Source organism: Balearica regulorum, chromosome 12, assembly GCF_011004875.1.
Source record: "Balearica regulorum gibbericeps isolate bBalReg1 chromosome 12, bBalReg1.pri, whole genome shotgun sequence".
NCBI lineage: Eukaryota > Metazoa > Chordata > Aves > Gruiformes > Gruidae > Balearica > Balearica regulorum.
In genome coordinates, this window is record NC_046195.1 from 2,137,718 (window position 1) to 2,153,951 (window position 16,234).

Here is a 16,234-nt window from a genome sequence, read left to right on the forward strand (position 1 = left end):
GATTATTAGCTGAGGACTTTAATCCCTCTTCGTATTTGGCCAACGCAGCCAGAGGTTGCGCTGGGGATGGAAGGGAGGGAGCAACGGATGGACAGATGTGGGGAACATCTGCACAGCCTGGGAGTGAGGGTTTCCGACTCAGCCTGGAGGAAAAAGAAGAGCAGAGGAGGGAAAATTAGCCAAAATCCTGCAGTTGAAGAAGCAGAGGCCAGGAGGTACGTGATGACCAGCCTCAGGCCATGTGTTGCAGAGCTGAAGATGAGCCTAAAGTCGAGACCTTGAACTTTGGTCTTTTATGGTCATTTACTGAAGTATATTTAAGAAAACCAGCTGGCATTGCTAATTAGTTCTTTTGCACCAATCTTTGGAGTAGTAGAACATTTTTAGTGTGGTCAGAAGAGTTTCACAGCAACGTTCGCTGTGCAGCTGCCAAACGTCCCACGCGGAGCTATGGATGTCTAGAGTCCTTCTAGAGCAGAGTGATGGTGTGTGCCTGGTTTAGATGTATGCAAACTTAAAACTCTAGATAACTGGGGTTGGTTTTTTTTTTTGGGGGGTGGGGAATAATATATGAGTCAAGCCCCCATACAAGTAGTTCAAAAAAGAGTCACGGTAATAAATAGGTAAGCCAAGCGACACCCGCCAGCCACCCACCACCGCTAAAATAAGGCTCTTCTTTTGTCATCGTGGTGAGTTTTCTTGCTCTCCGGGTGCTCAGGACCAGTCCTGAGCAGGCGAAGTTGGGACTAATGGACCCTGCATCCGATTAGGCGGCTGTCAGAAGCAGGCGGTTGATAAACGATGCCGACTGCCATTACCGCTGCACGCATCGCCGTCTCTCTCTTTTAAATCACTCAGGAGAAGCTCAACGCTTGCTCAAGAGATATGCAGTCTTCTACAGTTGGCTGGGTTGCCATATAGAAGCTTTTCTTCCTGACTTGCACTAAAAATATGAGGAATCTTAGTGAAATATATGATTTTTTTTAAATGCCTATGGTTTAGCAGGGACCTGTGAATGCTGTTCTGCGTGCCTGCTGTGTCCCGGTTGCTCTACAGGAACCTAAGAAAAAAAGAAACAAAATTAAAAGAAAAAATAAAATTCATGATGCGGAGTTGTGCCTTATTTTTAAGATTTTTTTTTAATTTTTTGTCCAATGGGGTGTTTTATATTTTGAACCCAAAAGGCTTTAGGGCTTTAGGGCTGTTAAAAACTCCTCCTACACTTGCACACGCATGCATAGAGTTTGTATCATTGGTGTAAATGTCTCAAATACTGAATTTGGGGCCAAGTAGTTTTTTAGCACAAATTTCCTTGTGAGATATCTCAAAGCACTTCAGGCTCTTTAATTCTAAAAATAATATATCTAGGGCTCACGTTAATTTTGGATGAAGATACATTAGAGAGTTGGAGGAACAGGGGGGGGTTTAAAAGTTTTTCGCTCATATTAAAAACAAAAACAGAAGCAGCAATAAAAACGAATTGGATTGTTATAAAGGTGCATCATATTAGTGCAATTTTGAGGATTTTTTTTCCTTTTTTTTTTCAATTCTCCCATCAAAATGTCTTACGACAGAGAAATAAAAATGCAGATTGGATCGGTAGGACTTTTTCCAACACAGGGAGTAAGGTGCACTTCCAATATCGCTGTTTCGAGAGTGAGTCACAAGTCTTAAAAACATATGATAAAGATTATGATTTTTATGGACAGACCAGCTTGACTCTCTTCCAAATGCCCTAAAACAATTTCTGCAGAAGACTTTTCAAAGTCATCCAGCTGAAAATCTATCTCGGAGAAGATAATCTTTATAAAAGAGCAAGGGTTGGAGTTATTTTGGTGGAAAATATAGAGGGGGTATTTTTTTTTTCTACCCCAGTATGAATTTGGGGACAGATCCTCACTTTTACTGTAAAGGATCGTGGCTCTGCTGGTCTTGGAGCCGTGATTTCTGCTAGCCGGAATTTTCTTCGTTAACCCTTTTAGCACCAGCCATTAATACCGTGAGACATAGAGAGCAGAGCCCAGTGAAACCAGAAAGGGAATTACGTTGCTTTTCCCGTGTAATTCAATGAATAGGTTGTTACCACCATTTTCTTCTGGCAACTAAATGCTAATTATTAATTGACGCAAATACATTGTATAATGCTTATAGTGCAAGCCGGGAAAAGGAAAGCGAGAAGCAAAACCACGTCGCACGCCGTGCATCCTCGGTAAGCGCGGTCTGCCGTATAGGTGACCTATGTCTGAGCAAAAATCTGGTGCACCCAAGGTTGTAAAACCCCGTGCGGTTCCCTGTGGTTTAGGTTGTTCGAACGATTTTTTTTTCAATCATTTTCTTTTCCATCCAAAAAATATAGGTGGCATATTAGCAGAGGAGATGTTCATTTCGGTAAATGGTGCATCGGTTTCCACAAAATGCTTTGACTTTTTGTCCTTTTTTTTTTTTTTTTTTTTTGGCTTGCACCCAATATCGTTGCAATATCTGGGGGTTTTGTTATTTATTTTTTTTTTTTAGGAGGAATATAGAGCAGAAGGAATTAGCTGGCACAACATCGACTATATAGACAACTCCGGCTGCATCAACCTGATCAGTAAGAAGCCGACGGGCCTGCTCCATCTGCTGGATGAGGAAAGCAAGTACGTAGGGAACTGTTGGCTTTGCTAACGATATTTGTTTTTTCACTTAAAAAAGGTGTTTATCCTTAAGTCTTACCCCTTGGGATTCTTCCCAGAAAGCTGCTAATAGCTCGCTGGGTTAATTTATCATCTAGTTTTGTTTCCGAGGTGGTAGCGTAAACAGCGGAGAATCAGGAAGCTGAGCAAAAAGCCTTAACAAATAATAATTAAAATTCCGTTTCAATAATTTCTTCCGTTAAAGGGAAGGGCAAAGGTTCCCTTGGCTTTGCTTCTCGTTTCTCTCCCTCTCTCTTGTGGCGTAACAGCGAAAGACGCTCAAAGCTGAGCTGAGTGAAGGGAGAATCCAAGTGCGCAAGTTAAAGCAGGTTGCGTGGGTGCTGTTATTCGGATACAAGGTGGATTTATCAATTTTCTTTTAAAAATTAAGCCAGAGGGAAATGCGGGCACTTTTACGTAGGGGCTGCACGATTTCACGTGCGCCGGGGATGCGGCTGAGGTTTGCATCCTCCGTTATGTCTATCCAGCTGGTCTCAGTAGAAGTCATCGGGTGAGCTTGTGGCTTTTGGGTCTGCCTTTGGGTGGAAACTTCTGAGCGTAAGGGATGTCCCGTCAGATGCACGGGCCAGTTTTCTCCGTGTGAATGACACGGAAAGGCGAGGTGGATTCACTGGTGTCACCTCGGATCCACGTGGCTCTGGTCCAGGGCACGAACCCTCCTCCAACCATTTGATCGCAGGTTTCTCTTCCGTTTCTTGTCTCGTTGACCAGGCACACAGCAATGATGCTGTCCTAGTGACACTGTACCGGGCTAAACCAGCTTAAATTAGGTAAAGTCATGAAATATACTCCCAAGTTACAGATTTACATGGAGTTTGAGGATGGAGGATTGGCTTGCTCTCACCAAGAGGCTCTGCTCAAGCTCTCTATGCCGGGATCAGTCGAGCAACTCCTGAAATTGAAGTGAGATTTGTAGGCGAAGCAGCTCAATATTTCCTAAATGTGTGAACAACCCCTAGATACAGGAGCAGCCTGAGCCTCAAAACCAATGACGGTAACTTGGGGTTTCAGGTAAACGCAGCTGCCCTGAATAATTTCCACGCAGTGGGCATACGGTGCAGTATACCACAATAAAAATACACCGATTTCTGCCTTTATAACTGATTTCAGAGCATTACTGCATCAGTCAAGAGTTCTTCAGACACCGGATATCCCTTGTGCTTGTACCTAACCACATGACAGCATACAAACTAATGTTTGCTTAGTATCTGCAGGCACAGAAGCGGAAGCTCAGAATATCTCTATTTTCCTATTTGTGGTCAAGTAAGAAGCGTAAAAGCTTTTTCGTTGGGTTTACGGCTATCTTCTTTTTCTTTCCGCTCAGTTTTCCTCAAGCCACAAACCAGACGCTGCTGGACAAGTTTAAGCGTCAACACGAAGGGAACTCCTACATTGAATTTCCAGCGGTCATGGAGCCGGCTTTCATCATCAAACACTACGCGGGCAAAGTGAAGTACGGAGTGAAGGTCTGTCATCCAGCTGCTCCCAGGCAGTTGTTTTCATTTAAATCATCTAGCTGTGATGGGGAAGGAGAGCGCCAAAGGCTCCATGGAGATGTTTGGAAGAGGACTTGGCTAGAGGAGAGACGCTAGGGTCGGGAAAGAAGCGTTTGGTGAAATGCTAGGCTGAAATGAGAAGGTGGCGGGGACTGCGTCTTCGTGTTCTCCTCCACGTTGCAAGCTCTGCGCGTTGGCGTTTTGGGGAAGAATTAGGGACGCGGGCTGAGGTCGATGCTACGTCCCAGCGATGGGTTGAATTGGATGTTCGGTAGCCTTTCTGGGCTTGGTTTGTATAGAAAATACAATGGTTTTTTTCATCATTAGTCATTTTTTAATACAGGTTACATGAACATAGGTCTCAGCATCTCACTGCTGCAGGTACTTTATAAAATCCCGTGCGAATGATTTCAAAGTTGACTCTATATTCACACCAATAATTAGCAGAAGCCATTCTGGTGGGAAGGTGAGCCTATATGAGAAACAGCCTCGGGATTTACGAGTGCAAATCGGTAATTGTGTTTCTGATGCAATGACTGCACGTGACAAACTTCAGCATCAGCTTCGAGATGCTTCAGAGAGCAGTGTTTGGGGTTAAAACATTTATTTTCTGGATATGGAGGATATGGATATTTTCCTAATATGGAGGCAGAAAAAAAAGAAGCAGGATTCAGTAGCTGTGCTGTCCCAGGGATAACCTGGCAGATCTTACCTGGCGTTATCTTGTAGATATTGTTTATTTTCCTCTTTTCTCCCCCTCCTTTTTCTCCTTCCCTAGGATTTCCGTGAGAAAAACACAGATCATATGCGCCCAGACATCGTAGCTCTCCTGCGAAGCAGCAAAAACGCCTTTATCTGCGGGATGATCGGCATCGACCCGGTTGCCGTCTTCCGCTGGGCCGTCCTGCGAGCTTTTTTCAGGGCGATGGTTGCTTTTAGGGAGGCTGGAAGACGATACGTGGAGAAGAAAACTGGTATGTGTGCTGATCTTCTATTCCTAGCACTTGTTTTTCAGCAGCAATTTAGGTCTAATATATTCCTACAGTATTATAAGTAGCCTGACTTATTAGGAGCCATTAATCTAAGGTTTTTGCTGTACAAAAGTGACATTTAAAGGTACCTTTGGATTTTAACGCACCGCAAGACAAGATTTTCACTTTACTGCTGCTTTAACTTTTCCTTTTTGTAGGATGCAGGCATAGGAAATCCTGAATGATTCGAACAGAGACGTTAAAATTATTCGGCAAATAAGGCAAATTACTTTTGCTAGGAATTCTTGAACTGTTAGTTCCATCTGGAAACAAAAAAAGGAAATAATTCTCCTCTATAATTTTTCAAGCTCTTCACCCTTTAAGCTGCAAGAGAGCATGTCTCTAGTCTAGCAAAATTCATTGCTTTGCGGTCATCTAGAACCACCTCACGCCGAACGCGGGGGCATTAAATTAAAGGAAAGTAATGGTGCATCATCATGCTGTGGCAGGCAATACCTGGCTGGGCTTTTAGGCCATTTCTCTGCATAAAGCAATTTTGGAAAGACGGGTACAAGCTATTACTATTAATTTCTGGGCATGAGAGGGCTTGAAATTCATGATGAAATTAAAGCCTCAGCAGGGAAAACGTCAGCTGAGTTAAAATTAAGCACGGAGCTGCACCATGAATTTTTTTTTAGTCAGAGAGGTGTGCAGCAAGGAGAGCCGAGGAGCCTGGGACAAGGAACGTAGGTATGGAAACCATACAAGCGGAAAGAATAATTTTTCTTGTTCGGGGTGAATAATAGCATCTCAAGAAGAGCAGGAGGCAAAAATCAGCTTTCAGCTCTTGAGGCTTTTCCTCTCGAACCACTTGGCTACGGCGTAAAAGAAAAGATGTTTCTCATGAACCTGGGTCTGTCTGGCACGTCAAGGCAACATCAAAACGCCGAGAGGTAGCTGGCAAAGACGTTTGGCATTGGGAAAACCGTCGCTCGAAAGAGTTGCCTTCGGAAATCTGTAGTTGAGTTTTCCTGGCATCGTCTTTTCATCTTGCTTAAAGGCCAGGCTGAACGACAGTGAGGTGGTCAAGGGGATAAAAATACATTCAGTCGTGGGAAGTAACAGCTAATTTCAAGCCCTGCTTCGCTATCTGTATCTCTTGGCAATCAGTCGTGCCTGCCGTGCTCGCCTCCGCACTAGCTAGCTTTCCGCTTTTCAGTCTTCACTTTGTGGCATTAACGTGCTTGTGTGTGTGTGTGTATATATATGTATAAATATATAGGTATAAAATAGAGTCCAGGAGCTTTTCAGACAATTCTGGGAGACTCATTTCTTGCACCACCTTCTCTTTCCATACCAAAACTAACACAGTAATGCCTGAGTTTCTAAACCTTTTCTGGCACACGTAGCTGCTGTCTTATCTATCTGCCGTCCTTTGGCCCCCTTTCAAATGGCTTTGTGCTTTGTAATCTTTGTTTTTTGAGTGAAAAAGAAAAAAACCCAACAACCCCAAACCCTTCAAAAAGCTGGATAAGGTTTGTCTTAAACTTCCCAACAATCCTCAGCTAATTTATAGCTTGAATTTCTATGTGCATCTTCAGCCTAAACTGGGAAAAAGGCAGGAGAAAGTCACCGTTATATAGGCAGATCTAGAGAAGATTACCTAAATCTCATTCCCATGTTGAGGTACACCTTATCTGTCGGGAGAGCTTGCCCTACAAGCAATGGCAGAGCTGGGACCACCTCTTTGGAAGAGGTACCCACCATCTCCTAGCGTGACTTCTGCCCAGGTAGTGGTAGCAAGGTGAGATCCGTAGCAACGTTTTCATCGTGTTTTTGCTGGCGAGACCTCGTGCCCATCTCCCGTTCGGTTGTCCCTCTCCAAAATCCCATCTATCTTGCCAAAGAGTCTGCTACCAGATGTTGCTGGTCCCTCCTGCTCCCTGAAATAATGGAAAAAAGCCGCAAACAGATGCTTTGCACCTATGGCAGAAGACATTTGTGAATTATTAAAGAATCACTAAAGTTACCCCGTCTCAATAGACAAAAGCAGACAACCGAAGACACCATATGTTTTAGGTTTATCTCGTCTTTTTTACCAAACCTTGCTGGCTTTAATTAGCCTGAGCTGAATGCCTTACTGCCCACGGATGTGGAGCTTTTGATAAAATTAAAGTAGATTAGCTGAGAATAACTTCACACGCGTACGTTTATCCAAGTGTGCAACACTTAATATTTGTATAGAATTTTTTAAAAGGCGTGCTGCCCCCCCACCTTGGTTTCTGAGATCCCTCTGCTGCTGCTACCGTCCATCAGGCAGGTGTAATTAATTAGCAGGAAAATCTCTTGACGCATGTTGTTGTTTTTTTTTATTTAAGGCTCTTTGCACTCTTTTGTCTTAACCCCAAATGGATCTCCCTTGCTTTTATCTGTCTGAAGGCCTGTCCAAGTCATGGTGGCAATACCCAATGGGGATTTTAATTAAAAATCTCCGCCTTATGTATAAGCAGCTCTGCACATTTTTGCTCTGCTTTCTTTTTGCATCATCCTTTTGGTTATCATCTCTGTGCCAGCAGTGCCAACCAGTGCTACGGATGCTTCCATCACTTTTTCCTGCTAGCTTTGGGGAACTCTCCTTTTTTTGTCCTCTTAATATCTTCATAGTGTAGCTTTTAGTGACTGTGCGATTGTCCTCGTTAATCCGGAGGTGAAGAGCAGCAAAGTGGTGTTACGGTGAACTTTGTTGGGTACCTTTCTCTTCTGCCCAAGAGATACCTCTTACGGTGCTGCCCACCCTCCTCGGATGAAACACGCCGGGATCTGGCAAGATGCAATTAGCTGAAGGGTGGACTTTTTCAATAATTTGATTTTTTTTTTTAATTGTTGTTATTATTATTAATGAGTTTATCAGGGAGGATTGAGATAGTCCAAAAGAACTACATGTTTGAACTGGATTTGTTAATGAACTTTGATTAAAGGAACATTATCAAGCTTTTTAGGAAAGAAATTTGGCTGATTGACTTTTTTTGCTCTATCATCGATATGAATTCATAATGGAAAAACCATGAATTCTTTGTTAGTGAAAACTTGATGGCAGAACTGGTGCTGTTCATATAAACCAGGCCGTGGAGACTCCCAGCTTTCTCATCTTGGTTTCACTGGTCACAAACCTAAATCCTCGCTTTGACGAAGGGTTTCGTGGTCCTGGGGCTGTGCCCTCCCTCGATGGGCTCTGCATTTGCATTTGGCCAACGAGGGTTGCTCCTTGGGTTAGCGCCCTTTGCGGCTGACCTACACGATAATGCCGTCTCCAAAACAAGCCCGTTGACTTCTGCTGATTTGTTCCTGAAGCCAGGCACCAAAAAAACCCACTCCCCCCAAAAGAATAAAAAACCCCCATCTGTGTTTGCCAACTAAAGGTGATAGCAACCAAAATAATGATCTTTGAGGAGTCTGAGGTGGTGTTAATGCAAGATGGACCTTGACAGTGTTCCTCTGGAAAGTTCAGATCACTCCTTTCTGATGATTTAATGCATTGGTATGAAATGCTTCCGTACGTGCTGACGCAAGGTAACTCCTCGGTGACCTCATCACGCCTCAACGGGAGCATGAGGTATCCCTTGACTCGGCCACCTAAACGATGACGGAGGGGTGCTGCCTGTTTGCGCAGTGTCACCTGCGTAATCTTTCCTCCGCCCTGCTGTTGGAGCTGGGCCATCAAAAGTCCTCATGGCCATGCAACCATGGTTTCTTCCAACTTTTGACTTCAAACCATCCTACCTAACTCCAGGCTCTGTATCCTTTGCCCTTGAGGAATACGGAACCCTTGTTTAATACAAATAATCTCTATTTTTCCTTTTAATTGCAATATCTGAGCAAAACGTGGCACTGGGATGCGAGATGAGAATTCATTGTGGCCGCGTCTGGGAGCATCTGCGCAGGGAATTACGGATAACACCTGGCAGAGGCATGGAAATTATTTTAAAAAACAGCTAATAAAAGTATAAATTTACCTAATCATCTATTTTTTGCCCTGATAATCTCGGAGTGATTATAGGGCGATTGTACTCTGGCTAATAAGGGTTGAAAGTGGGGCCGGGACACGATCCAGCCCATCGCTCCCGCGTCTGGAGGAAACCAAGGTTAAATTGCGTGAAGCGCAAAAAACGCGCGACCCTCGAGCCCTCGCGTCCTTCGGGCTTGTTCTTTACCCTCTCCTGATTTCTGCTTGTATAATCTTTCTCTTCTCTCCGTTTTTTTTTTTTTCTTGTTGTTGTTGTTGTTTTTATTTTGCTTCCCAAGGGCATGATGATGCAGTGCCATGTGCGGTTTTGAAAAGTGTGGATAGTTTTAGCTTTCTCCATCACCCAGTTCATCAGAGGAGCTTAGAGATCCTGCAGAGATGCAAGGAGGAGAAGTACAGTAAGGCTTCACCACCCGCCCTTCCCTCTGATACGACACTCGCACGCCGAGAAATGGAAACCAGGTGCATTCAGCATAGAAAGGGGAAAAAAAACCAAACAAAAAACCCACCTGAGGAGACTTTCAGGATCGAAGCGGCCACCTTAGAGCAATTTTGAGCCTATCGGGAAATTATTAGGCAGACTTTGAAGAGTCAAATTAAATGCAAACCCACAGCTCTTGAGATACCGCATCATTTTGTTGGCGGTTTCGCCGTTCATTCGCTGACTTTAAGTCGGGATGCTGACGCTAGGGGTATTTTTGGGTGTGTTTTATTGTTGTTATCACATGTGTGATAATAACTTCAAAGCACAACAGGTCCAGTAGGAATATTCCTGATGTAAGGCACATGGCTGATGCAGCTGGAATTTGACTTTATTTGGATTTCATTGGACTTTGCAAATAACTTTAGCTTGTGAAAATATTGTCTCTGAGGGCTTGTACTTAAAACCAAAGCATTTGGCAATGTTATTTTACAGAATGATTTGGGTAAGGATGCACTTGGTCTCCGTTTCTTCCTCCTCACTCCTCTGTCACATAATAAACTCATCCTGCATGACAACATGGACACTTCTGCCTGTGCTACTATATTTTATATATATATAAAAATATGTATTTGGTGCTCATATCTTTAGATATATCATTTTTCTGCCGTTATTCTCTTCCTTGATGTTGCACATTAAAGCTTACAGAAATAGAGCGCTGCTATATTCAGTCTTCCAGGGCAAATCCTCAGCACAAGTTGCTAACTTAAACGTCGTGCAACTTAGGTGTAAATGCAAAACGTTTTTTTTTCTGCAAGCTGAGCACGGTAAGTACAGTAGTTGCATGTTAAGTCTTCACAAATGTCCTTTTCCTGCTAGAAATCTTATATCAGATTTCCATGCTTCCTTAATTTAGATGGTAATGCTTAATTCCGACTACATTATTTTTTCCTACAAGTTCCCACCATTGCTACAAGGAAATACAAAGCATTAAGGCAAGCACAGCGCTAGATTTTTCTTAAGTGGCATTGTGCTAAATGAGCTTACTGATCCTACTAAGAAACTATTGAAAAGGAAGGCGATTATCAGTAGAGTAATTTTAAGTGAGGTTAATTAAATTTTAACTGGTAAGTTAGCTCAGCAATATGGGAAGTTTGGAGAGGGGTTAATGTGCAATTGGTTAGGCTTAAGAAGGAAATTCATACAACTCAAGAGACACTTAGAAAGAGAGACTTAATTTAAGCTTAACATGTTAAAACCTCGCTTATTATGGACCAGTCCACACAGTTGGATCTCTCTTAGGATAAAACCAACCATTGATCCAAGAGTAACGTTGCCATAGTTTGTGAATTGGCCGAGAGCACCCGACCTGACAAACGAGTAATTCACGTCCTGCGTTCAGAAATCATTTGCATCTTCCCACGGGGTGTGCTCCTGCAAGCTGCTTCCCCAGGCTTCGTTCCTTTGGCAGGCTGAACCGGGGTCGGAGCACGTATAATTTTTGGGTGCTGAATTTAGCAGGCTTGCGGGTTGAGTATACTCGGGCTGAGGTTGGCCCCGGGGACTCGGCTTTTCCCAGAAGTCAGATGGGGTTACATCACGTCATCCTTGAGAGAGGGACCAAACAGATCATCTCGTCTTGAACTGCGCGATTGGTTCTAGCTATGCACAGAGAGAGAAAACTAATTGATTCGATGAACGTATTGAGATTCTCTTTAGGTCACTTGGTATTCGAGCCAACTGATAGCCCTTCCTTTACCATCTCAGCCGCTTTGCTGGTGTTTTTTGAGTCTATCGGTTAATTTATGGTCTTCCACAAGAGCAAGACGCTGGGTTTAGACATCTCTTAGTTCAAGACTGAAGCTCTGCTGGTTGATGTTCATAAGTAGGGAGTAGACTGGGATTATGCAAAGCTCTTCTCAATGAGGGCAAAGACGTGTTAGGCAAATCAGTCTGTCTTTCTGAAACACTACGGCTGGAGAAAAGGGCATGTGTTTGAACAATCATCAGAATAATTTTCTTCCTGAAATGTAAAATAGATCAGTCTGCATCTGAGCTGGGCGAAGGGAGTGGTTTCCACTCACGCCGCTGCTCTTTGCGCGCAGCGTATTAAAATGTGCAATTTAATCGCCCGTATTCGCTATACAAAATTCTCAAAGCCGCATTGGCTTAAATTTAAAACCTTTTTCCCTTTCACGTCTAAAAAAAAAAAAAAAGCCCCACTCTGTTTCCCAGAAAAGGGGCTACATCAATATGACAACTTTTATTTGGCATGTATGTATTTCTTCTTTTAAGAGATAAGTGATGGCACAATATAGAAAAGTCGTCTTTTTTTTTTTTTTTGTATATCTAAACCAATCCTCTTTAACCCAGCTTGTGCACCATGATCGAAAAGTTCCATTAATCAAAAAAATTGCTTAAAGTGCTAAGCTGGCGGAATTACAATGCGGTTTTAATGCAGCTGTTATCTGGAAGCCTGAAATAGAAATTCCCTTTTCACAACCTTGTCTTCATAGCTTCAGCCCAACTTTTTGGGTTAGGTGGTGGTTTGGGCTTTTTCTTTCAGGGATTTCTTTGGTGGGAAGTGAAGGAGGACAGAATTTACTCCAAAAAGAACGGCATGGACTCAAAAAATCTTAAGAATACCGGTGAAAGCCCCTTTTTCATGAAATGCTTTAGGTTAGAGAAGCCTTCTGTGCCTTAATGGGGAAGTATTCAGGCATATATACTGTATAAAAAATAGATGCAGCTGGATGTTAGGTGCTTTCTTAATGTAAAACTAGCTACAGGAAATACTAACGCAGTATTTTAAGCAGATTCCTGATTATTCTCATTTTCCTCCTGCCCTTTACAATTGTTTCTGTGCTCTAAACAAGCAACTTTTGGCACAGCAATCCCAGTCTTGAAAGAGGTAAAAGAACGTCCCTAGGATGAGAAAGGCAATAAAAAACGGCTTAAATGGCAAAAAGGGGGATTAAAAAGAGAGGTTTGAGCTCTAGGCACAGCTAGGCACTGGGATAGATTATCTGGGTTGCTTTCCAAAAATCTCTAGAGTTGGAGATTGCAAAACCCTTCTCAGCAGGAATTTGGTCTTGCCTTGGAGCACGGGCAGGATCAAAGATGACCTGTGGCAGCACACGCCCGAATTTTCTTTTGGTCGGGTTTCTAGGCTGTTTGGCCACCTTTAGATACAATAACTTAACCACGTGGACCATCAGCTTTTTCGGGCATCTCCTGCCCAGTGTTCAGGCTTCAAGACAAGCTGTTAGGTCATCTCAATGGGTAAGGGAGGACAGTAGATATCCCGTTAAAGGGATGTCGCCTGTTGAGGTTTGGTAGGAATTCATCTCCTCGTTAGAAATTTCAGTCGCTGAGGACTCAGGACAGGCTCAGATCTCTGCGCATTTGCTTTGCGTTCATCTTCAGAATAAAAAGATCTTTAGGGCACCTTTTAGCTCAGTATCTGGGCTGTATTAAATAGGAAAATGAGAAATGTGGGGAGGAGGAGACATGCTATTGCTTCTTCCTATTCTGTTACAAACTGTAGTTTAGACTTCTTTCTTTTTAGAGAGGGTTGGGTTTTTTTTTCCAATTTTTTTTTCCACTGCAGAAATCTCAGGGTAAAGGAATATATTTTTCCCATGTTCAGGTGAGCGCTGTGATGTTTCCTGTCTCACAGCAGCAATTTCGAGACAGTTAAAAAATTGCTCGGTTGTTTTCATGTCAAATTCGAGCTTATTGGGTCTTTAAACCTCTATAGTTTAGTGACTTGAAAAAGCGTTTTGTTGTCTACGAAAATTGTCTTCTGTCTTCCTAAATGCTTGGTTACAAAACATTTCCACTTTGGGGAAGATAACAGCTTGAAACATCTGCTTCTGTAACCATGCGTGATAACTTCCTTGGCTATTTATTAAATATAAATTATTCTAAAACTACCCCTATTAAAGGATATAGGTTCAATAGGCAATAAAACCTCCCCGTGCAGTATACACTACTTGCTATACGTGTCCCTGTCCATATATCTGTAGGAAGGGAAGCAGTGCGCGAGGAATAAATGACCATTTTTCCAAGCACGCTACTTACGTCCGGGTGTTTTACCCGTGCAAGCAACTGGGTTGTCCCACGCACAGCGGAGAGCTTAGGAATATTTTGGACTTGGAGGACATGGGTGGCTGGTTCCCCCCCGTCGCAGCGACCTTTCCCTTCGCCCCGTTTGCTTACTCCCTTGGGACAACGTGTCCCTAACACAACGTGCACGTGTGGGAGGGGAATTTGTAGGCTTGAGCAAACAGCGTTACTCATAAGGGCGATGACTCTGCGGCAGAGAGGTAGAACTTAGTAGACGATGGGTATGTCGGCACCCTTGGCACCCTTGTATGCTCAGCATGTGCCATGACACGTATACGCTCCTCCTCGCTGTAGTCAGCGCTAAGCTATGGCTGTGCTAATTGCCTTTTGGTGAAGAGCCAGGTGGAAACATCTTTTTTCATGTGCTGCTTTAGGTATTACTCGGAAGAGCCCGCGGACACCACTCTCGGATCTTCAGGGAGTCAATACAATCAACGAGAGGACCCAGCGGTAAGTCTCTTGCTTTTACCTTGGCACGACAAGGAAATCTGGGATGGGAGAGCACTGTCTGTTGTGATAAATGACTCTATTAATGTTTCTCCCAGCTTGCTTATTAATTTTGTCTTCTCTTTGTTCTTTCTCTGCTATGTGATCGTATCTAAGTATCTTTTATCTGACTTAACGGTAGGCAGGGAAAGCAACTTTCCTCCATCAAACGGCAGCAATTGTAGGTGGTGTGGCATACAAGGTGGTAAGAAGCTTGCGAAAAAAAATAACGAATGTGTCAATATCAAGGAAATAAAAATGTATTGAGGGATTTTTCTCAAGGAAAAAAAAAAGAAAAAAGATGCGTTTGGGTGCAGAACTGCACGCAAGCGGTGTGATGGTGGCTGTGGGTGCCACTGAGTGTGGAGGACCTGGGAAGTTATGGGGCCTGAGATGGTACTTTGTCAAACGTTTGCTTGTTTTTAAGGGAAAGAAGCATGTTAACATCAAAAAGGTTCAATTTTTACAGTTTTTATGTACAGTTTTATTTTTTTAATCCTTCCTTGAAGGTTTTGACCATTCAAGCAACTACTTAATGAGACCTTTTTGCTTGAGAGTCAGGCCTACACTTTGAGATGCAGATCTACACTCTTCTGCAAAAGATTTTCCACATCCATTTCAGAATTAAGTTGCTCGCGAAGCAAAATGTCTTCATTTCAAAGGGATATCTGGGTGCTGATCCTCCTCCTTTTTTTCCGGCTACTCTTGTGCTATTCCTCTGCAGACCCCAGAAAGTTTAATTATCCAAATACCACCTCTAAAGGGGTACGATGCCTCTCTGCTTCCCTCTGAGCAGAAATGTGTGTGTGAGCTGGGGAAAGATATGATCAGAGCATTCTCAGCTCCTGAAACCATTGCTTGGAGCTGCAGACATCCAGATGTAATTTCGTGGCTGCTCGGAGTTTCGTGAGAAGTCCAGAACAAGTCCACAGGAGTCTGAAGTTGTCTCCTAAAACGTGTCCATCAAATCCTCTGTAATGGTCCTTGCATCTCAGTGGCCTTCCCTTCCACACAAAATAAAGTATCCTCCAAATACCTTATTTAACCTCATTTTTTACTGGCTTTAATGCCAAATGACCAAGATAGAAATTAGATATAGACCTTCCCTTTTTTTCTAGGGAACAAAAATGGCTTTTATTGTCTGGCTTTGTTCACCATGTGCCCTCTGAGTGCCATCAAGACTAGAATATCCTTCTTGCCTTGAATTTCTGTGGTGGTGGCACCCTGCTGAAGGAGAACAGAATATTCTCTTATCATTACAAGTTGGCTTATTTTCAGTGGTCAGATGGGACATGATTTCCATAAAATCTTTTGATTAAATTCGTAAATTTGTGCCACTTCACGAGTTTGGACAGAAATCCAGCTTGTGCAAGCAATCTCACCCCATTGTGGGAAGGTGATGCCACCCTGGTTGTCCTCACATCAGTCTTTCCCACCCCTCCTTTTCTTTCTCCTATTGTACTAGCTGCTACGGCTCTAATCTGTTGTGTTATGATGATAGTAGGTACACGGTAACGTTTGAGGCAGAGAAGGTTGGTGCCTCCAGAGGTGACATTTACTGTTTCTAGCATCTCTGGTTGCGCAGGTTTCCCTAAACGTGATGTAACGTGAAACTTTGTCCCTGTGGAGATCTTCTCGTGTAGATAAGAGAAGTTCTGCAGTTTCTCTAGCACGCCTTCAAATCTGATGTTGGTGCGTGAAGAATGTCTGTGAAGGGGGACGGGGCTGTTTTTGACTGTCTAGCTCCAGCTTTGGAGGCATATTAGTGCGGCAGCTTGGGCTGCCAGCATTTTCATAGCCCAAAACATCTCAATTATCTCAGCGAGGGGCCGTTGTAAAGGCTTGGAAGCTCCTCCTGTCCCAGGCAATGAAGGAGATGTTTTTATTTACTGTGGAGTTCAGTCTGTGGTCAGCTCTATTTATTTGGCTTAGTCCGAGCCAACATAGCAGACAAGTTGCCTTAAACAGCCAGGATCAAGGGCAGCGACTACTGTGTCTTCCATCATCCCCAGCTG

General features: G+C 43.3%; 1 protein-coding gene across 5 annotated transcripts in view; it reads left to right on the top strand.

Moving 5' to 3' along the window:
* Nucleotides 1-16,234, top strand: part of MYO9A (myosin IXA) — a 181,436-nt gene that overhangs the window by 128,806 nt on the left and 36,396 nt on the right. For all 5 annotated transcript variants that reach the window (XM_075764813.1, XM_075764809.1, XM_075764810.1 and 2 more), the window contains 5 exons: nucleotides 2,515-2,636; nucleotides 4,018-4,159; nucleotides 4,968-5,163; nucleotides 9,463-9,582; nucleotides 14,108-14,183. In XM_075764813.1, coding sequence (XP_075620928.1) covers nucleotides 2,515-2,636; nucleotides 4,018-4,159; nucleotides 4,968-5,163; nucleotides 9,463-9,582; nucleotides 14,108-14,183 — 656 coding nt within the window. The remainder of the gene's footprint in view (nucleotides 1-2,514; nucleotides 2,637-4,017; nucleotides 4,160-4,967; nucleotides 5,164-9,462; nucleotides 9,583-14,107; nucleotides 14,184-16,234) is intronic.